The 22231-nt window shown below is 46.2% G+C and overlaps 1 protein-coding gene across 2 annotated transcripts; it reads right to left on the minus strand.

The window, feature by feature from the left end:
- Window positions 1–4543: 4543 nt before the first annotated feature.
- LOC145824707 (uncharacterized) lies at window positions 4544–21613 on the minus strand. Of its 2 annotated transcripts, none has more exons than XM_082925145.1 (6): window positions 18056–21613; window positions 6488–7144; window positions 6198–6359; window positions 5511–6104; window positions 5330–5428; window positions 4544–5121 (listed from the first exon to the last, which is right to left on the minus strand). In XM_082925145.1, exons 1-6 carry the CDS (start codon window positions 18098–18100, stop codon window positions 4684–4686), a joined length of 1995 nt encoding a protein of 664 aa, XP_082781271.1. In that variant the 5' UTR covers window positions 18101–21613; the 3' UTR covers window positions 4544–4683. The 2 variants fall into 2 exon arrangements, with proteins under 2 accessions (XP_082781271.1, XP_082781270.1); XM_082925144.1 differs by lacking the exon at window positions 18056–21613 and adding an exon at window positions 8523–8883.
- Window positions 21614–22231: the final 618 nt, after the last annotated feature.

Here is a 22231-nt window from a genome sequence, read left to right on the forward strand (position 1 = left end):
TTGATATGTGTCTCGAAGTACGTACACACGGGCACGCAAACCGAGGCAATGATATGTGTCTCGAAGTACGTGCACGCGGGCATGCAAACCGAGGCAATGATATGTGTCTCGAAGTACGTGCACGCGGGCACGCAAACCGAGGCAATGATATGTGTCTTGAAGTACGTGCACGCGGGCACGCAAACTGAGGCGATGATATGTGCTATGAAGTACGTGCACGCAGGCACGCAAACCGAGGCAATGATATGTGTCTCGAAATGCGTGCACACGGGCACGCAAACTGAGGCGATGATATGTGCTATGAAGTGCGTGCACATGGGCATGCAAACCGAGGCGATGATATGTGTCTCGAAATGCGTGCACACGGGCACGCAAACCGAGGCAATGGCAGAATACTGTGAAAATGAGGTGCTTCGAAATGCGTGCACATGGGCACGCAAACCGAGGCAATGGCAGAATGATGTAATGACATGGAAAATGATAAATGGACTTATACCAACATGAGAGAGCCTCAGCCGCACTCACATAATATGTCGTCGGATAAAAAAGAAGTGCCTCAAAATGCGTGCACACGGGCACGCAAACGGAGGCAATGATGAAATGTGATTAAATGACAAATGGGCTTATACCAACATGAGTGAGCCTCAGCCACACTCACATCGGATGCCGATAGCAGAAAATGAGGTGCCTCGAAATGCGTGCACACGGGCACGCAAACCGAGGCGATGCAAAAATATGATGAAATGACATGGAAATGACAAATGGGCTTATACCAACATGAGTGAGCCTCAGCCACGCTCACATAGGATGCCGTCGGATAAAAAAAGAAGTGCCTCGAAATGCGTGCACACGGGCACGCAAACCGAGGCAATGATGAAATGTGATGAAATGACAAATGGGCTTATACCAACATGAGTGAGCCTCAGCCACACTCACATCGGATGCCGATAGCAGAAAATGAGGTGCCTCAAAATGCGTGCACACGGGCACGCAAACCGAGGCGATGCAAAAATATGATGAAATGACATGGAAATGACAAATGGGCTTATACCAACATGAGTGAGCCTCAGCCACGCTCACATAGGATGCTGTCGGATAAAAAAAGAAGTGCCTCGAAATACGTGCACACGGGCACGCAAACCGAGGCAATGATGAAATGTGATGAAATGACAAATGGGCTTATACCAACATGAGTGAGCCTCAGCCACACTCACATCGGATGCCGTCGGATAAAAATGAAGTGCCTCGAAATGCGTGCACACGAGTACGCAAACCGAGGCAATGATGAAATGCAATGAAATATGGCAAAAATGATTGGCCAGACAAGCTGCCATTTGCTCTGTGGAGCTACAGGACTTCAATCAGAACTTCTACTGGAGCAACTCCATATTCATTGGTCTATGGAATGGAGGCTGTTCTACCCATTGAGATTGAGGTTCCGTCGTTACGAGTATTGGCTGAATGCCAGATAGCCGAAGCAGATTGGCAGCAAAGCAGATTCAAAGAACTCATGCTCTTTGATGAAAGAAGACTGAAAGTACTGTACCACATCCAAGGCTACCAACGCAGAATTGCCCGGGCTTTCAACAAGAAGGTTAAGTCCAGGAATCTGAAAGAAGGAGATTTGGTGCTCAAAGACAACCGAGCTCCCATCCACGACCCAAGGGGCAAGTTCAAACCCAATTGGACTGGTCCTTACATCATCAAAGCTATATGGTCAGGTGGAGCTGTGGTTCTGATGGATCTAGATGGCTTGGAATTCTCACAACCGATCAATATGGACAAGTTGAAGAAATACTATCCTTGAGAGGCTCGCTAGGCCGAAAACCCGAAAGGGGGACCTAGGCAAAAGTCAGAGCATAAAAAAATTAGAAAATATAAAAACTGAGCTCGCAAGGTTGAAAACCCGCAAAGGGCGGCCTTGGCAAAAGTTAGAGCGCAAAAGGAGAGTGAAAATACTCGAGTGAACCTCGGCCTGAACTACGTAAGGCTCGATTCCCATCTTTGGGATACGTAGGCAACTTCACCTTGAAGTTCAGCCATAAACTTTTCCCCGATCAACTCTGTCCATTTCGATCATCTCAATCATCTATATCCATCAGCATTTATCGCGATCTCCGGTACAGTGCTGTTCAAACTAGGGGCAACTTTCCGTTGCCACGACGGTGCAAAGTTACTCAGACAAGGGGCAACTTTCCGTTGCTATGAAGTGTCGCGTTGTTCTTCAGACTAGGGGCAAATTTCCAGTTGCAGGGATCTGGGGTTGTGCATCTCAGTGACAGATCTTCGGCGTGTCCAGTTTTGATCCACATCGAAAATAGTTTTGAAAAGTTTTAATAAAAGTTGACTTTGTTCAAATTAATCTTTTTTACGACTAAGACCATTTTTGAACCAAAAGCGGAAAATTTTCAGTACCACAACTTTCAATTTCATTGATTTCAAAACTGAGTTCTTCTGCCCTTGCATTATAATCGAGGTTGCTTTTTAGTACATTCATAAAGAAAACTTGAAAATACTAAATAAGCAATAAATTTGGGGCATAGTTGAATCAAGTATCTCTGCGTCCCCTCTCAGAGCTGGACGGAGCATCTGATGCCAAGCTAGGCCCAACCTGTGCCTCCTCGTTGAGCCAATCCAAGCACTCATCGGACAAAGTGCAACTGAAAGTGGAAGCAGGGGCCAGGAGCTCTCTAGTCCTCCATGTTGTGGCATATCGGGCAAGCTGTGCACCCCGGACCGGGAAAGCAGCTGGGTACTCAATCCCCTCTGGTGGACAGGTCTGATCATGACCAAACTGACGCAGGAACCGGAACGAAAAATAGAATACGCAGTGGGTTAGACCAATCAATTGGATCCCAATCAGCTGGGACATACTATAGCTCATTGCCGGGAGGTTGAGCCAAGGACAACGCCAAGCAATGCTGTCTGCGGACAAATTGCACATCCAATCAAACCACCACCTTTCGTCAAGAGCATTGACTAGGCGCTGCCGAAAGAAGTAGCCTCGAGCTGAATAGGCCGGGCAAGAGTCCACAACCTGCAACTTGTCCATTAACCATACCTAGGGGAGGGATGGAAAATGAGAGAATAAAGAACAGAGAGATGTGCGATGAGAGAAAAGTAAGACAAGGGTTTTGTGAAAAAAAAAACCGAGCCTGAGGGCCGAGTGATGTGAGCAAATATACATGTAAGGTTGGGTGGGAAACATTACCTGCAGTAGCAGTGGACTCCCAGCAAACCTAGTCGCCTCCCTGCGATATACAGAATCTAAGCCCATCAGTGTCTCGGCCAAGGTGATGGCAATACAGCTCTTCCCTTCTCTCAAGCCTTGGGCGACTTCAATCAGGCGAATGCTAGCCCCGCCGAAGCCCGAGGAAAGCAGAAAGTGAGACAACAAACATAAGCAGAGGGCGTGTTGCCGGAAACCCTGCCAATAATGGTTGTTGCGGTCACCAGCGTCGAAAAAACGATGGATCAAGCCGAGGATGTCCAGTTCCCCACTGCAGATCAGAGATCGAGCGTCATGCGCCGTGAGCCCACACATCCGCCCTAAAGCCTGAGCATGGCCAAAACGGAGCTGGGGCAAGATCACTTCAGAGCATTCAGACTCCATCAAAACCTGAAAAATCTTCGAAAGTGGGGCACATCTCTTGGCCGCCAAAGCTAAAAACGTGCGTCACTAGATTCCAGAACCTGGCCGCGGCATGGAGAAAAGGGAGCTGTAGCAGAGTACGACTCAGCGTGAATAGTGCATTCAAGCCGAAACCCCGGAAGTTCAGCTTTTCCGAGCCATCTAGAGAAGAGATCCAAGATGTGAGATCTTCTGCGAGAAACGCCTCCATCTTTGTGTAAAACTAAGATGAAATGAATGTTCCCGAAGTTGAGGCTTTTATAGAGGGAAAAACACTATTCACAAGGACACGTGTCAAAAATCAGGTGGCAGCAGGACTGAGTGGCCGGCCGGCCACCTTTTCTGGCTGGCCAGCCATTTACTTTTTACAAAACTGGCCGGCCAGCTGTCTCTCTCCACAAAATTGGCCGGCCGGCTCCCAAAGATGGCCGGCAATGCTGCAGTGTATCTCCTTGGCCCTGTTTTACTCTTCGAGGGAAAGTTTCAAGCATTTCCATGCAACGGGAGAGTCAAAGGTCTTCATTTCCCTCTGCTTCGGATACATTCTGGTGCCTAGATCGTCAGAAGGACGCTCTGTTGTTGCTGAGTTTTGTTTATCGAGTTGTTGTTTTTGCTTATCGAGTTGTTTGTCGAGCGGACGTGTTTCGTGTTTTCGAGCCATTGTTCTCTGTTTAAATAATCTTCGTTTAAAGTCTTGTTTATTTGCGTTGTCAACGTTGTTGCATTTTGCTTATCGAGTTGTAAACTTCCTAAGGTTCTGTTATATCTTAGTAGGTTGAGTTGTTTAGTTTGTTGCGTCGGTTCACTACCTGACTTGGTGATTACACAATGCGCATTCCCATTCAAATTCTTTTTTTTTTTGTGCAAAATAAAATGATGCGATACGATGCTAAAGTTTAAAATACAAACACCTTTTCAAAAAGCTATTTCATTCCATCATGCTTTACAACAAACAAAGGTACAAGTTTTACAAAAAATAAAACTGCCCAACAATGTGGAAAGTGCTACAAACTACTAGCAAAAAAAGAAAAATAAAGCAGGAAACAACAGCATCAATGTCCTCGGGAACGGGAACGAGAAGCACTCCTCATCCTCTTCTGTGGGACAACCTCTGCACCATCATCATCATCTGAGTCGGAGCTGTCATCCTCAGGATCCCCCTCAGCCTCGCCTCTATTCCCCGAACCAAGACCGGAGCCCCCCTCCTCAGCAGATGTCTCTGACTGACGGTCGGTAGCCTCCTCCTCCTCCTCAGCATCCTCCTCCTCCTCATCAGGCTCCGCCTCTACAACGTGAGCCCTGCGTCTGCGGACAGGCCCTCCTCGAGCTCCTCGAAAAGGTCTAGATGGCCCGGCTCCTCGGAAAGGCCGGGATGGCCCAGCCCCCTGAAAAGGCCCGGGTGACCCAACTCCCTGAAAAGGTCCAGATGACCCAGCTCCCCAAGGAGGCCCAGGTGGCCTGGTCTGCGGCTGACCGGACCATGAAGGCATCTGAAAACGAAAAGTTCAATTCAAATACATCAGTCCAAATATATACATCAGATGCAGATACAAGCAAAGACTACGTGAAGTGGGTACATGTAAATGCAGTGTACAAGTGGGGTGTGTGTCAGATGTGCTCTACACAAGTAGTCTATCGATGCAGTAGAAATCAGCATGTCATCAGAAGTATGATAAATGCCAGAAAACTGAAGGGTACCTGAATGCCCGCGACAGACAATTGTGCCTCCCTACGCAGGACCATGCCCTCGAGTGTGGCCACCAGTCCAACCACCTCCCCCATGTACCCTCGCGGTGGCTGCAAATATGAGCTCATAATCATCAGTGAACAAAAGAATATCTAAACATCTGAATGATGAATGGAAAACAGTGGAGCATACTAGCGGTGAGTCAGGATCAATGGCATATCGATCACTGGGCATCGGAGGCTCTAGCGGGATCGGGGTCGGAGAGATAGCCCCATACTGCCACGCCATCAACTCAGTCGGCATATCTGGCCATCCAGGATGAGGATAAGTCGACGGAATCGGAGGAACCGGTCTACTCCCACCTCTAGATGTACCAGCCCTACTAGTAGAAGGGGCGTCTGCAGCCCGAGCCCGAGCCTGGCCCGAGGATGACATACCGGCAGGCCTCGTCATCGGGGTGCGAGCTCCCGTCAATGGAGGCATCAAATATATGTGACGGTAAGTGGCGTAGTCCCCCTCCTCAACATATAATAAAGCATTGCTACCCAGCATGGCGCCGACTACCTCCGAGTAAGAGAGCCTGTCAGCAGTCCGCATACTGACTGGGGGTACTGCGGGAGGATCCTGAGAAAGATACCCCCATACCTGGCGCAGAAAGCGTTCCTCCAGGAACCATGCCCTGCAAACCGGCCCTTCGAGCAGGACCCTATACTGGGAGATGTCCGACCCTCCGGTATACTGAAGTCGGAGACCATCACCCAGGGACGCCCAAGGCTGCCATGAGATCTGCGGATGATAAATGCATAAACCAATCAGAAATCGGGAATATACAGAGCAAATCAAAGATGAAAATGAAAGGAACTGAAAGTTCTGAAGTACCTCCGAATGCCGCACAGTGTCAAAGTACTGTCGCAGGTAAATGAGGGTCTCTCGGGGTCTCGGCCGGTGCGGGCCCTCGAACACTAGTGAGTATGGGGTCATGGGAACCCCTGCCACCTCCAACTCTGGGGCCAATGCTGGGAAGTATACATAGACCCATAGCTGAGAAAAGCAGTGCAGAATGTAAGTATGAAATGCTGAGAGCAAAATACAGACTGTAAAAGTGCGCTGTGTGTGCAATGTACAAGTAATGAAGAGCAGAAATGTAAATCAAGGGAACAGAAAAGTACCTCCCAGGCTCTCCAGTAGCCGCCAAGTAAATCGCCCCGCCCGCGGGAGGTCGCGCTCATATAAAAGTAAAGGGTAGCCAGTCCGGCGCCACCCCAGTCATATCGATGGACCTGTGATAGGTCAACCAGAGCGCTCAGCAGGTGTAGCCCGACTGTGTTCCCTCTATCGACGAACAGGGTAGTCCCGAAGAGGAACATAAGGAAACCACGGGCGTACTGCTCCGTCTCCTCAGGAGTCTCGGGCACCATCTCCGCCCGCCGGAAGTGGGAAGAGAACCAAGTGTATCGGACTCTCCCAGAAACCCTGTCAACAGGCGGGCGAGCCCCCAATAAATACATCCAAGCGGCCTCCCACTCTCCCATATCCTCATCATAGGGGATAGGCCAACCTCCTATGTCTAAGCCAGTCAACACAGCAAAGTCTAGGGGCGTCATGGTCATGTCCCCGGTAGCAGAGAAATGAAAGGAGTTGGTGGTGTCCCACCATCTCTCTACCAAGGCTTCCATCAGAGTCCTCCTGGCAGTGCAACGGGACAACCCAACGCAGAAAGCCCCGAATCCTGCCAAGTCTACCAAATCTCGGACGGCCTCTGGGAGCTCAGCGTACCAGTCCCGCGCGGCGGTGGAACCGTATCCCCGTACACTGCGTGAACCAACCTGCATTCAGAATGAATACACGTGTCAATAATGAAGTGAATGGGCTGTGTGCCAATCAAATGAACTGGGCTGTGTGCCGATGAAATGAACTGGGCTGCGTGCCAATGAAAAGAATGGGCTGTGTGCCAATGGAATGAAATGGGCTGTGTGCCGATGAAGTGAAATAAGCTACATGCAATTTAATCTGGGCTGCGTGTTCAGAAAATTTAAAGTTTGGGCTGCGTGTTCAACTTTCTATCAGTGTGGGCTGCGTGTTCACTATCTAATCTGGGCTGCGTGTTCAGAAAATTTAAAGTTTGGGCTGCTTGTTCAACTTTCTATCAGTGTGGGCTGCGTGTTCACTATCTAATCTAGGCTGCGTGTTCAGAAAATTTAAAGTTTGGGCTGCGTGTTCAAATTTCAACTAGCGTGGGCTGCGTGTTCACTACTCTAATCTGGGCTGCGTGTTCAGAAAATTTAAAGTTTGGGTTGCGTGTTCAACTTTCTACTAGCGTGGGCTGCGTGTTCACTACTCTAATCTGGGCTGCGTGTTCAGAAAATTTAAAGTTTGGGCTGCGTGTTCAACTTTCTATCAGTGTGGGCTGCGTGTTCACTATTTAATCTGGGCTGCGTGTTCAGAAAATTTAAAGTTTGGGCTGCGTGTTCAAATTTTAACTAGCGTGGGCTGCGTGTTCACTATTTAATCTGGGCTGCGTGTTCAGAAAATTTGAAGTTTGGGCTGCGTGTTCAAATTTCAACTAGCGTGGGCTGCGTGTTCACTATTTAATCTGGGCTGCGTGTTCAGAAAATCTGAAGTTTGGGCTGCGTGTTCAACTTTCTATCAGTGTGGGCTGCGTGTTCACTATTTAATCTGGGCTGCGTGTTCAGAAAATTTGAAGTTTGGGCTGCGTGTTCAACTTTCTATCAGTGTGGGCTGCGTGTTCACTATTTAATCTGGGCTGCGTGTTCAGAAAAATTTGAAGTTTGAGCTGCGTGTTCAACTTTCTATTAGTGTGGGCTACGTGTTCACTATTTAATCTGGGCTGCGTGTTCAGAAAATTTAAAGTTTGGGCTGCGTGTTCAAATTTCAACTAGTGTGGGCTGCGTGTTCACTATTCTAATCTGGGCTGTGTGTTCAGAAAATTTAAATTGTGGGCTGTGTGTTCACTTTCGAATTCGGGCTGTGTGTTCGACAAATCAGTGTTTGAGCCGTGTGTTCACCTCTAAACTAATGTGTACTGTGTGTTCGCAATTAATTAATGAGCCAAGTGTTCAGAAATTCGAATGTTTAGACTACATGTTCAGGATGCAAGCAAAGTACTATGTCATAAGCTAAACTGCGTGTTCAAGCATGGCAAAGGTGCGAAATGTACGAAAAATTGCAGAATGAAGTAAATACCTCTCGGGCCTCATGAGAGAGGTGATGCTCTGGCTCTCGGAGAAGTAGATCCCCGGGCGCTCGCTCGTCAAAGCTAGTGAAGTGACGGAAGACGGCACGAGGGAGGACGTGTGCTGGCGGATTGTACCTCCCGGGAATAAAAGGTCGGGTCCTCGGGGGTAGAGTCATGGGATCAAAATCGTCTCCGGCACCTGGAAAGCCTCCGCCGTGGGGAGAATTGCCCGCCATTTTCAAAGAATCTGCAAAAGGAGCGAAAATGAGCGAAAATGAACCAAAATTGGAAAAAGTCAACAAAAGTCAACTCTCGGGAAATGAAAAGTTAACAAAAGTCAGCTCCCGAGAAAATCTTCCAAATATTGAGACGAACTTACCTCAAGTGGCGAAAATGAGAAAAGAAACTCCGAAACCGAAATTTAATCGCTTCAAAGTGCTTGAAACAGGATGTTTTTGCGAAAACAACTTGCGTGGGGCGTTGGAAAACGCGTATAGAACTCAGATCTGGAGAAGAAAGTGTTGTGGGAGGCAAGAAAGGAGGAAGTCTCGGCTGCATCATATAGGCCCCAAGTCTTGGATGGAAGGAGCATCAAAAAGGAGGTGAAAATACCAAAATACCCTCGGATTTGGGCATATGGCCGGCCGGCCACTTTTTCTAGCCGGCCAGCCATTTCCTTTTTGGAAAACTGGCCGGCCAGCTATTTGCTTTTTGGAAAACCGGTTGGTCACCTCCCCCCTCCCATATAACCGGCCGGCCATGTCCCTCACAGGCTCACCTAGCTCCCTGCAAATTTTGAGGAAGATTGGAGTTCCCGAGACCCGAAAAAGTTCAAGAAAAGTACACTTCCGGTCGCGAAATTGCTCCGCCGGGACTTCAGCTTCAAGTTCTGACATGTGTCTCATCATCATTCATCAAAATCAAAGTGTATCCTTTTTGAATGAGTTGTAGCCTTTCCGGGAAGCGGATCGGACGCCGCGATCGAGTTGCCTTCTCCGAAACACGCGTTTCCGTACTCGTTATTTCATGACAAGCGGGCACCCTGATTCATGCTCATTTTGTACTATCATGCACATAACTTGCATTCTCATGAGCATACTCACATTTTTTATGCACATTTCTTGATATTGGCATACCTCTATGTTTGAGCATACGTTGTCACGCATGTTCCACTCTTGCATTGCGATGCATTCACTCACCGGCACTGCGTGCGTCGAACTTTCGGAATCACATTAAATATATGTTGTTAGCATATTGTGCTCGTTGAGTTTTTCTCTTTTGCAGGCACGATATTGTATGTACGGTTCAATTGAGGCTGGTGCGACCAGACGAATCGCGCAGGTATCGTATCTTCTCCGTGTGAGACGTGGCGGGGATTGAATAATCCTCCGCATTTCTTAACTGCATGAAATGTAGTTGTTGCTTTGCATTCTTGCTTAAAACTGTTGCATCTATTTGCGAATACTTGCTTCATTACAGCTTGCTGCATTCGCATGATCATGAGTGATAACCGGCTTCGCGTAGCGTATAAGTCCAACTTTCAAAACCAGCTTCGCGTAGCGTATAAGTCCAACTTTCAAAACCAGCTTCGCGTAGCGTATAAGTCCAACTTTCAAAACCGGCTTCGCGTAGCGTATAAGTCCAACTTTCAAAACCGGCTTCGTGTAGCGTATAAGTCCAATCTTCAAAATCTTCTTGCATTATCATTTGCATTTTGCCCCCTGCCTGCGGGCATGCCTGCGGGCACATCTCTGTTTATCTTGTACGTTTGTCTAAGCCTTCGGCCTTGTCAAAAATGGGTCGTCTCTAGGCTTTGACATTCACTCCCGTCACTTGTGACTTTCGAGTTCTGTCAAAGAGGGGCAACTGTGGACACCCCATTTTTGACCGACCTTAAGACTCAGACGTCACTGATTGAGCGCTTGGTGATGTTGTATAATGTGCTCGTTCAAAAGTTTCAGAGTTGCGGCCGTGAGCCCTGCCTCCGGACTTCTGAACCCTCTTTTGCACTTTGCCTCGGTTTGCGAACCAGGCTCGGTTTTCTTTGTTTCTTTTCCTGAGGGAAGGGAGAGGTCCCGTAGACCATCTCTCAATGTCCGTAGGCTACATTTGGTGGCCGTAGGCCATTTTTCCCATTTCGGAGTCCGGTTTCCGATTTTCGGAGCCGTCAGGCTGTGTGCCTCGGTTCGGGACCGCTTAACCATCTCCTATTGCTCCGGTTTTTGGCATACTTCCTATTTTCTCCCTTTTGAGGGACACTGGGGTCTGAGAAACCACTTCGTGGCCGAATGCCACCTTCGGTGCTTAACAGCCCATTTTCGGGACCTCGAACTGCGTGTTATGGTCCCCGAGCATTCGTTTTGCAACGGTTTTCGTTCATTTTTGGCAGGTACCTCTGTTTTATCACCGGGGAGGTCACTGAAGGATGGGAGGCCAGTAATTGTTGCAGCAGCCAGTTATACATCCTCCGACGCCCTCCGGGGCCCGTTTTTCGCACTTCCGGGCTAATGTTGAACACCTTGGGGCCATCTTCTTGAACTTTCAACCACATATTTGTGATGTACACACTTGGGAGGATCCTAAAAAGTGGTGGCCGGCCATTAATTCAATTTGACCCTTTTGAACCCCTCCTTCCGTGCTAATGTTGAACACCTTGGGGCCATTTTCTTCAAACCCAAACCACATATTTGTGATGTACACACATGAGAGGACCTTAAAAAAAGGTGGCCGGCCACTAATGTTGCTTGACCCTTTTGAACCCCTCCTTCCGGGCTAATGTTGAACACCTTGGGGCCATTTTCTTCAAACCCAAACCACATATTTGTGATGTACACACATGAGAGGACCCTAAAAAATGGTGGCCGGCCACTAATGTTGCTTGACCCTTTTGAACCCCTCTTTCCGGGCTAATGTTGAACCCCTTGGACCCACATTCTTGAACTTTGAACCACATATTTGTGATGTACACACATGGGAGGACACCATCATGTGGTGGCCGGCCACTAAATCTGCTTGACCCTTTTGACCCCTAGCCGGCCGGCTAGGGGGTATGGCCGGCCGGCCACCTGTAGCAAAAGTAACTGGCCGGCCGAGTTCCTTGCACTGTTCACTTTACAGCTGTATAGCTTTATCCCCCAGAAAATATCAATATCCGGGGGATATTTTGTGGGGGAAAGTTGGTCTCCTTTTCCCCCACCTTTACACCCCCTTTTTGGCCCTTATAACCAGCATTCCATATCTATTTTTGGGGTTAGGAAAAAGCATCTTCAAGCTTCCATACACAAATCCCTCTCTATACCTCTCATTTCCTAAAAAATTTCCAAGTCCCTAATCACCATTTCTTCTACACCACCAAGCTCTACCATCACCACTTCCTTTCCAGCAACAAGGAGGACTTCTCAAAGGCTAAAGGAGCTGCAAATTGGTCCAAGAAGCAACAAAAGCTTTAGTCTTCAAGGGTGAGTGTCATTTCTCCTCTTTGACCCTTTTTCTTGATCCATTTGTAAGCCCCATATGCTTTTTGTTTCAAGCTCCGGCCCTAACTGAAAGGGGCCCTCTTTTGAGCTCATTTTCACTTTTCATTAAGGGCTCAACCCTGTTTGAGCTCTCCATGATGCACTTGCTTCATTGATCCTCTTATATGTCATAATCTTGCATGCTATTTTTGGCCCATGAGTAATCTGTTTTTGAGCATGATGTAATCTGTAAATATGCTTATCTTAGGCCCTTATTCAACATTGTTGAAGGGCCCCTCACCATTTGGTGCCTCCATGTGTCACTTGTAGTTATATCCCTTATTTGGCCCCATTTTTTGCATAAATTGGCAGCCCCCTTTGCTTCTGTTTTTGGACCTTGGTCCGAACTTAAAGTGGCCTTATTTTGGCCTATACTTCATGTTTCATTAACATTTTTTTTCTGTTTGGTGATTATTTTGTATACTTCATGTTATAGCACCTTTTGAGCCTCAATCTTGTGCCTTTTTTTAGCATATTTGTATATTGATTTGAGGCTTGTCATATACTGTAAACATTCATATTTTTGGTTCCTCGTCAATGTTGTAGAAGGAAATTTTTCAGTTTGGATTTTTCTTATATCACTTGCTTCATTACCCCTCTCTTGGCCCCTATTCTTACATGCCATTTTTGCCATACCTATGCTTGCTGTTTGGCCATGTTTATAACTGTGAAAATGCCTTTTTTGGGACTGTCTAGCTTCTGTCTTTGCATTGCATGTCCATATTGTGCATGTTTGGCATAGCTATAGGCCATTCCGGGTACCTAATATTGCATTTCGGGACCATTTCGTGCTTCGGGAGTACTTTCGTCTCATTTCGGGGTTGCTTTCTCCCATTTTCAGTGCTGAAAACCCATTACCATGTTTGCATATCATTTCCTATGTCATTGCATCGCATTCTGTCATCGCCTCGGTTTGCGTGCCCGTGTGCACGCATTTCGAGGCACTCCATTTTTATCCGCCGGCATCCTATGTGAGTGTGGCTGAGGCTCACTCATGTTGGTATAAGCCCATATCATGTTTTCATGTCATTACATCGCATTCTGCCATCACCTCGGTTTGCGTGCCCATATGCACGCATTTCGAGACACTCCATTTTTATCCGCCGGCATCCTATGTGAGTGTGGCTGAGGCTCACTCATGTTGGTATAAGCCCATATCATGTTTTCATGTCATTACATCGCATTCTGCCATCACCTCGGTTTGCGTGCCCGTGTGCACGCATTTCGAGGCACTTCATTTTCATCCACCGGCATCCTATGTGAGTGTAGCTGAGGCTCACTCATGTTGTTATAAGCCCATATCATGTTTTCATGTCATTACATCGCATTCTGCCATCACCTTGGTTTGCGTGCCCGTGTGCACTCATTTCGAGGCACTTCATTTTCATCCACCGACATCCTATGTGAGTGTGGCTGAGGCTCACTCATGTTGGTATAAGCCCATATCATGTTTTCATGTCATTTGCATCGCATTCTATCATCGCCTCAGTTTGCGTGCCCGTGTGCACGCATTTCGAGGCACTTCGTTTTCATCCATCGGCCTCTTATATGAGTGTGGCTGAGGCTCTCTCATGTTAGTGTAAGCCCATATCATATTTCAATGTCATTTGCATTGCGTATGTCATTTTCTCGGTTTGCGTGCCCGTGTGCACGCATTTCGAGGCATCTCATTTTCATAGCATTGTGCATGCTAGGCTGTATCTTAGTTGCATTCATGCATGTCATGCATATTGCATTGTGTTCGGAATAGTAGTTAGCCCGGGCGCGGGAAACGAGGTGCGTTTCGTACTCCGAGTGACGGAACGTGTCTCAATTCCCCAGTCACCGACACTCCGGATCATCCGTGATGGGGTTAGGTTTTGTTGTGTTTTCATGTGCATTCCTTCTACATTGAATTGCGCAATTCGGCTCTTCGGCCATCATGCATCGATATGCGTGATTGGTGGCACGAGGATCGAGGCATGCATATATTTGTGAAATACATTGCTATGCCCCTTTCCTGCTCTCTATTGCAGCAAAAATCAAGAATCAGCAACTTTCCGGAGTTTGGCGCGCATTTCAAGAAAAAGTGCAAATAGAGGCTAATCGGGGCATCGCCATGGATTTCCGCGCAAAGGCAACCCGCACATGCATCATTCATCACCCGGAGAAGAGTCAAGGCAGTCCCTGGCTTGCATGCCAGTTTATTTATTTTTTTAGTTAATTCGTTAATTAATTAGGAATTTGTACATTATTTGGACTGTATTATTTGGACTGTGCTATTCTTTTATTCGGGACTGTATATTTATTCGGACCCTCTGCGCGAGGGCACAACTGTAATAAGTGTGCGTGTGTGTGATGTATGTCTTCCAACCCCACGCCTTTCTTCCCTTTTATTTACCCGCTTATGATGGTTAGATTAGGGCATATTTCAATTAGCATACAGTATGACAGCATGCTTGCATTCATTCATCTGTTTTGCATGCACCGGGCTCGGCGCATCATACTAACTGCATTGTATTTTCAATTCTAAGTTGAATACATGTTAGCTGTAGCATTTCATATGCCATGATTAGAATAGCCGAGCCTGCTATAGTTGCATTTTGCATGTGTTGCATTAGGCATTTTTGTATACTTAGGATCATGCATGATTTCTAATGAGCTTCTGTTTTGGCTTGGAGTACTCAGTGAGTTTTATGCTTTAGCATCCTTGCATGCGTGTGAGTGAATGCCATGAACAGCATGCTTACCATGAGGCTATGTGCTTATGTGATATAACTGCCTTGAATGCCCGTGGGTGGAGGTTGGGTTACTTGGATTGGGACAATTCATCAAATGTTTGTTTTTTTAAGCCCACTAGATAGTGGCAAAATCATATTTTTCTAAGCCCACCCGAGGGTGGCAAATCCACGTCTTAGCCTACTTGCGAGTAGCACCATCAAACCATTTTTTTTTCAAACAAACAAACATGAAATGTTTTGTTCCAATTCAGGCGATCCAGTCTATACTTGTATGCTGTGCGCATCACATAGTAATCTAGGCTAATAACCGGAATAAGAACACACAATGTTTTCAAAAATAGATATCATGGTTAGTAGAGGCCGATCTTTGATCGGGTGAGCGGGGGTGCTCACAAAGTGACCTTCCCCAATCGTACCTAAGTTCCCGAGCTGAGGCAACTTTGGTGATGACGGACACGTGGCCTTTGGCACCAAGTCAGGGTTTCCTAAATTCCCCCATAAAAAATATTTAGGTGGCGACTCTGTATCTGGCAAAGCAGTCCATGTTTGGCACTTCTTTCAAAAAAATCTGTTTTCTTAAAACGATTTGCCGGATTTGGACTCTTTGGTTCAGATTAAGAACCGTGATAATTTGAGAGTCCGAGCTGTAGTGACCCCAAATGAACGGAACGGGACTTAACCCTCCCGGGGCGCTCGGGGACGTCTACAGGCATGCATGCCAAATGCAACCTAAGCATGCGAGCGAAGTATGCAATATGAGCATAGGCACAAGCAATGTATGTTAGGCACACAACCTAAGCAAACAAGCATGCGAGGCATGTAACAACATATGCAAGCTAACAAGCATGCAAGATGCAATGCCAACATGCAAACGTGCAAGACATATTACATGTTGAGCAACAAAGACAAAAGGAAGGTTGCATGCCAAATGCAATGTGATTTAAGCATGCAACACATGCGATAGGCCAAGTATGCAACAACACACAAGGCGAGCATGCAACAACATGCGAATGATGGACTTACACCAAGATGGACAGCTCTCTACTAGGCCCAAAACGGTGGCCAAATGCCAAGAACATGAAGTCTAAAAGACATACAAACATGCATGCAAGTTAGCCTAAAGACTAAGGCACAAAAGAGGGACTTTTAAGCACACTTAAAAGGGGCAAGCATGGATATATAACCAACATGTTAAACTCTGAAAACATGCTAGAAAAGGTGCCAAGCCAAACAAACCATGCAAGCAAGCCCAAAGCTTAAGGCTCACCAAAGAGGTATTGAACTACACTTAGCAAAACCAAACATGACATGATTTGAACAACCAAAATCAGAGTTTTAGCATGTTAGAACAAAGCCAAAAAACACATTGGCATGGCATCCTAGAGGCCTAAACATGATGGCATACGCAATGACACATTTATGGAGCATGAAACACAAACTCTTTAAGGCCATAAAGGAACATCAAATGCAACCATACAAGAATACCACAATGACTGAAATGATGCTATAAGTGGTGCCAAACCACTGAAACAAACCAAGCAATGCATGCTCAACATTCACACACCCAAGGCAAACAAGCCAAAATGAAAGGTGGCTACACAAAGCATGTCATGGATGGCCAAAACAACCATGAACAGACCTTAGGCATAGTAAAAACATGCATAAAAGCTTCACAAAGCTAGGCCAAAACAAGTAAGCACAGTGGTCTAGATGCTAAGTACATGTTAAGGCAATTTCATGGCGTTAAAAGACAAGTATGCAAAGCAAGGATGGTGTGTCTAAACCAACTTAAAACAGTGCTATATCATGGCAAAATAAGCACAAATGACACTTAAGACATGGCCAACATGAACTCAAGAAAGGTGCTCACACATGAGGCTAAAATGGCCAATATTGAATGCAACAAGGAGAGGGGATGGCCCTCTCCTTCTTAGGACCTTAAAGCACCATCCCCACCACTGAAATCTCTCTAGATTTCAGTGGTGAGGAGGCCCAAACAAGGTGGTCCCAGGGCTCACCAAAATAGCACAAAATGGGGGCCAAACAAGGCCTAAGAGGGGTCAAACAACCCCAAACACCAAAACAACCTTAAACAACTATTTTAAGAACTTAAAATTAGAACTTTTATATGTTATAAGTTAAGCTTAAAAACAGTTGCAAAGATGGCTAAAAGCTTATGCAAAAATGGGGAATAAAGGGGGAAAAATCTCACCCTTGTAGACCTCTTCAAGAATGGAGCTCCAGCAGCCTTTCCAAGCTTAAATCCAGTCAAGAACTTCAAGAGTACCCCTTTGGCTCCTCAGCAACCAAGGTAAGGTGTGATACTAGGTGTCCTGGTGCAAAACTAAGAACAAAACTCCTTTGAACACACACAAAGAGCAAAAGAGAGGGAGATATAGAGATAGATAGATACACAAGGCCTAACCCTAATTCAGACCTCTTGAACTCTTTTTTTGAAACCCCTGAGGAGGGAGGAGACGCCCTCCCTTTATAGAGAATCACTCTTGCAAAGCTTACAAAACAAGCTAAGTAAGAGTGAAATCCCTCCATACACGTGTATAGAGGGGGTGCAAAGTGGGTGCCAACTATCACAGCTGGCACAAAATATCTGCCAAAACCAAATGCACAGTGATCGGCTAGCCAAAAATGACAAATTGACCAAATAAATGGTCGGCAGACCAAACAGAGTGCCAATCGGCCAAATATTTGGCCGATGGCAACAAAACACAGCCGGTGGCCTCAAGCCATGGCCGGTGAGGTGTGAGGATGGCCAACAAGCCATTCCCTGCCCCTCAAAAGCAAAACACAAGTGTTTGGTGCAAAACCAAACACAAAGCAGGCAAGTTAAGAGGTCTTGAGGCAAGGCGCGTAGTCGAGACCTCCGAGAACTCAAGACGAACACGAACATGGATGATCACTGAGTGTTCAAACGGTGACGTCCAAGTCTTGAGGACGGTCAAAAATGGGGTGTCTACAGTTACCCCTCTTTGACAGAACTCGAAAGTCATAACAATGACGGGAGTGGATGTCAAAGCCCAGAGACGACCCATTTTTGACAAGGCCGAAGACTTAGACAAGCATACAAGCTACAAACAAAGGTATGCGCCCGAAGGCAGGGGCAAAATGCAAGACAATGCATAAAGCCGAGCATAACTTATGATCATGCAAAGAAAGCTGTAACAAAGCAAATACATACAATAAATGCAACAGTTTTAAGCAAGCCGAAAACCAAACTACATAACAATGCAAAAAGGATGTAAGAGAATTATGTAATTCTTGCTATGTTTGACGCGAAGAATATAATACCTGTGCGGTTCGTCTGGTCATGTCAGCTTCAAATGAACCGTACATACAATATCGTTCCTATCTGGTTCGTCTGGTTGTGCCAGCCTCAAATGAACCATACATATAATAATGTGCCTGAAAAAGAAAGAGAACTTAACAAGTACAATATCGTTAGATACATGCATAACAATGCAGTTGAAAGGTGCGTGACAACGTAAGCGAAGGGGTGCATGACAATGCGGGTGAGCGGGGTGCATAACAACGCAACCCAAGTGTGTGCATAACAATGTAATTCGGAAATAGGCATAACAATGCTATGAAGGCACAAACACATATAAGTAAAGTACACGAGACAACGTGTACAATGTGTGGAGGTGAGGAAGAGTATACACATGTAAGTAAAGCACATGCGATAACATGTACAATGTGTAAAAATAAAGGAACCTGAAATGTACACATGTAAGTAAAGCATGACGCGACAACGCATGCAATGTGTATAGAAACTTCAAATGTACACATGTAAGTAAAGCATACGTGGAAACGTACGCATTGTGTATAGAAACTTGAAATGTACACATGTAAGTAAAGCAATACGCGACAACGCATGCAATGTGTATAATGAGGAACTTGAACACATGTGAGTAAAGCAATACGCGACAACACATGCAATGTGTATAAAAGAAACTTGAAATGTACACATGTAAGTAAAGCATACGTGACAACGCATGCAATGTGTATAAAAGAAACTTGAACACATGTGAGTAAAGCAATACGCGACAACGCATGCAATGTGTATAAAAGAAACTTGAACACATATAAGTAAAGCATAACGCGACAACGCATGCAATGTGTATAGGAACTTGAACACATATAAGTAAAGCATAACGCGACAACGCATGCAATGTGTATAAAAGAAACTTGAACACATATAAGTAAAGCATAACGCGACAACGCATGCAATGTGTATAGGAACTTGAACACATATAAGTAAAGCATAATGCGACAATGCATGCAATGTGTATGGCAGGAATGAACACATGTAAGTAAAGCATGCACACTAACGCAAGCAATGCGTAACCTCCTGAAAATATGCATGAACACATGTAAGTAAAGCACACGCGGAAACGCATACAATGTGTAAAGCAAGCAAGGTATGAACACATATAAGTAAAGTACACGCGAAAACGCATACAATGTGTAACCACCTGGGGGGAATGCATAAGCACATATAAGTAAAGCACACGCGGAAACGCATGCAATGTGTAAAGCAAGCAAGGTATGAACACATATAAGTAAAGTACACGCGAAAACGTATACAATGTGTAACCACCTGGGGAGAATGCATAAACACATATAAGTAAAGCACACACGGAAACGCATGCAATGTGTAAAGCAAGCAAAATATACACATATAAGTAAAGCACGCGTGAAAACGTATGCAATGTGTATAGCAGGAACAATGCAAATGAAACGTGTACGATAATGCGAGGTAGAAAAATGCATGACAATGAATATACTGAAATGCATGACAATGCATGTAATTGAAATGCATAACAATGCAAAGTAAGGAGATGCATGATAATGCAAAATGAGACATGCATGACAATGCATGAACTGAAATGCGCGACAACACATGTAATTGAAATGTACGACAATGTGTGTAATGCATAACAATGCGTGATAAGGGAATGCATGGTAATGCATGTACTGAAATGCAGATGAAAGATACATGACAATGCGTGTAATTAAAGTGTATGACAATGCATGACTTATTGAAATGCATGACGATGCATACTATTGGAATGCACGACAATGCAAATGAATTCAAAATGCATGACAACGCACGTTTTTTGAGATGCATGACAATGCAAATGAACTTGAATGCGTGACAACGCACGTCTTTTGAAATGCATGACAATGCAAATGAGCAGTGCATATCAGTGCAAGTTGTGCGCGTTACAGCGTGTGTAGACATGCATAACAATGCAAGGGATGATGTGTGCTACAACGTATGCAAACATGTATAACAATGCAAGAGGTGGTGTGCGCTACAACGCATGCAGACATGCATAACAATGCAACGTATTTGAAGTAGTTTCCGAACCTTTGCAAGATACAAAAAGGATACGAAAAGGATACACCTTGCACGTATTCGAGTGCTACACACAGAAGACACGGCATAGAGACCGGTTAAGCTTCAAAATGCATTTCCTTACACTGTTTTGAGCAAAGAAGGTCCCAGACCACATATATGACCCAAACAAGGGTGTAGGAGGCTCGCCGGCTATCAGGGGAGTCCATCGGCCAGCCACCGGCCACAAAACAAGGCTATCGGCCATCTATTTGGCCGACCGGCCAACAATGTGGCTGACCGGCCAAAAATGTCTGTGTCAGGGCAGTTTTGTCAATTCGGCCGCGAGTCTTTAAATATGGGGCTTCTAGCCCTATTTTCTCACTTGCCTCAAGCTCGAAAACTCTCCCTCTTTCTCTCTAGGTCATTTTCCAACCTTCTATCCTTGCTTTTGTCACGTTTTAGAGCCATCTTCGACGTTTGATTCGCAAAATCCTTCGCGTTTCGAACATTTTGAACCGAACAAATCTCTGTTTTGGTACACTTTTCTTGATTTCCACCGCTTGGGGTTTGTTTCCCCCAAGTTTCCCTTGATCTTTGTGCCCTTTCCGGACTCCGACCTTTCCGGCCATTTTTTACCCTCTTTGGGTTGACTTTTCAGTTGACTTTTCACATTCTCACCCGGTTTTCACACTTTCGGCCATTTTCACACCATTCTTGGCATGGCAGATGATATTCCACGAGGCGGGACTCCTCTGGAGCAGGATATGGACCCCAAGGCCGAGCTCTTGCCTTTGAGCATTCGACCATTTAACCCGGCGACCTACAGGCCAGCGATACACGTGCTTCCTCCCGATAGACTTCGCCAGTTCAGGAGTTTTGCCAGGGGCGTGCCACTAGAACTTCTACTGCGTGAGCCAGAGTCACATCTGTCTTACGACGCTTCCGAGGTACACTCTTCCCTGTTTCATTTTCTGCAAAGTAGAATACATAACTGCAATAGTTGATCTTGTTCTTTAATTGCTTAGCCCGGATACACCGGTATACCACATGTTGTAGTTTACTGCGAGCACACCCGCACTCGATATCTGTTTTGAATCTGAACACGTGCACACATGCTGCACTGATACATCATATGTTGTAGTTCACTGTGAGCACACCGGCACCCAATATCTGTTTGAATCTGAACACGTACACACGCGTTGTATTTTCACTGAAATGATCCGAACAAACTGTTGCATCACATGCTGGAGTTCACTGCGAGCACACCCGCACTCGATATCTGTTTAACTGGAAATGTGCACACAAGCACTATATTTTTGCTGATCCTGAGTGCATTCAACACTGTATTTGTAACACTGCTTCGCAACTGTTTGTTTTGATCACAGTGGGATTCCCATGCCTTCCGGGGGTATAAGAACGTCATGGCCCAGGGGTGGTACATGGAGCTTCCTGAGGCAGTTCGCCGTATCGTTGACCAGGCCAGCTTCGGCACTTTTTGCATGCGACTCTCGTGCCTTACTGCGAGTAGGCCTCTCATTGCTGCTCTGGTGGAGAGGTGGTGGGACGCCACCGACTCTTTCCACCTTTCCGCCACCGGGGAGATAACGATGACTCACTTTGACTTCCTCATGCTCACAGGCATCGGAGTGGGAGATGGTCCGATCCCCTTCAATACAAATATGGACGAGTGGGAGGCCACTCATATGTACCTGCTCGGTGACCTACCGCCTCATGCTCGTCCAGGATTTGTACGATACTCGTGGTTCGAGGACCACTTCAGGATCCAGGCACCTACCGCTCGGGAGGAGGAGGAGCAGTACACACGCGGCTTTCTGATGTTCCTGCTGGGGACCACCCTCTTCGCCGACCGGGCGAACACCGTGCGCCTCTGTCTGCTGAGCGCTTTAGTGGACATCACACGGACCCGCCTCTATGACTGGGGTGGCGTAGGCTTGGCCACACTGTACGGCTACATGAGTTCATCCTCTCGCCTCAGCGGATAGTTGCTCGGAGGCTACTGGCAGGCTTGGGAGGTACATCCTCTTTCTTTGTTTTACATTCCTGCTTTACATTATCTGTATTATGTACACTGCACACACTGCAATCTGCCTCACGCTGACTGT

The sequence above is a fragment of the Camellia sinensis genome, chromosome 4 (genome assembly GCF_055761805.1).
Source record: "Camellia sinensis isolate YWXY chromosome 4, ASM5576180v1, whole genome shotgun sequence".
NCBI lineage: Eukaryota > Viridiplantae > Streptophyta > Magnoliopsida > Ericales > Theaceae > Camellia > Camellia sinensis.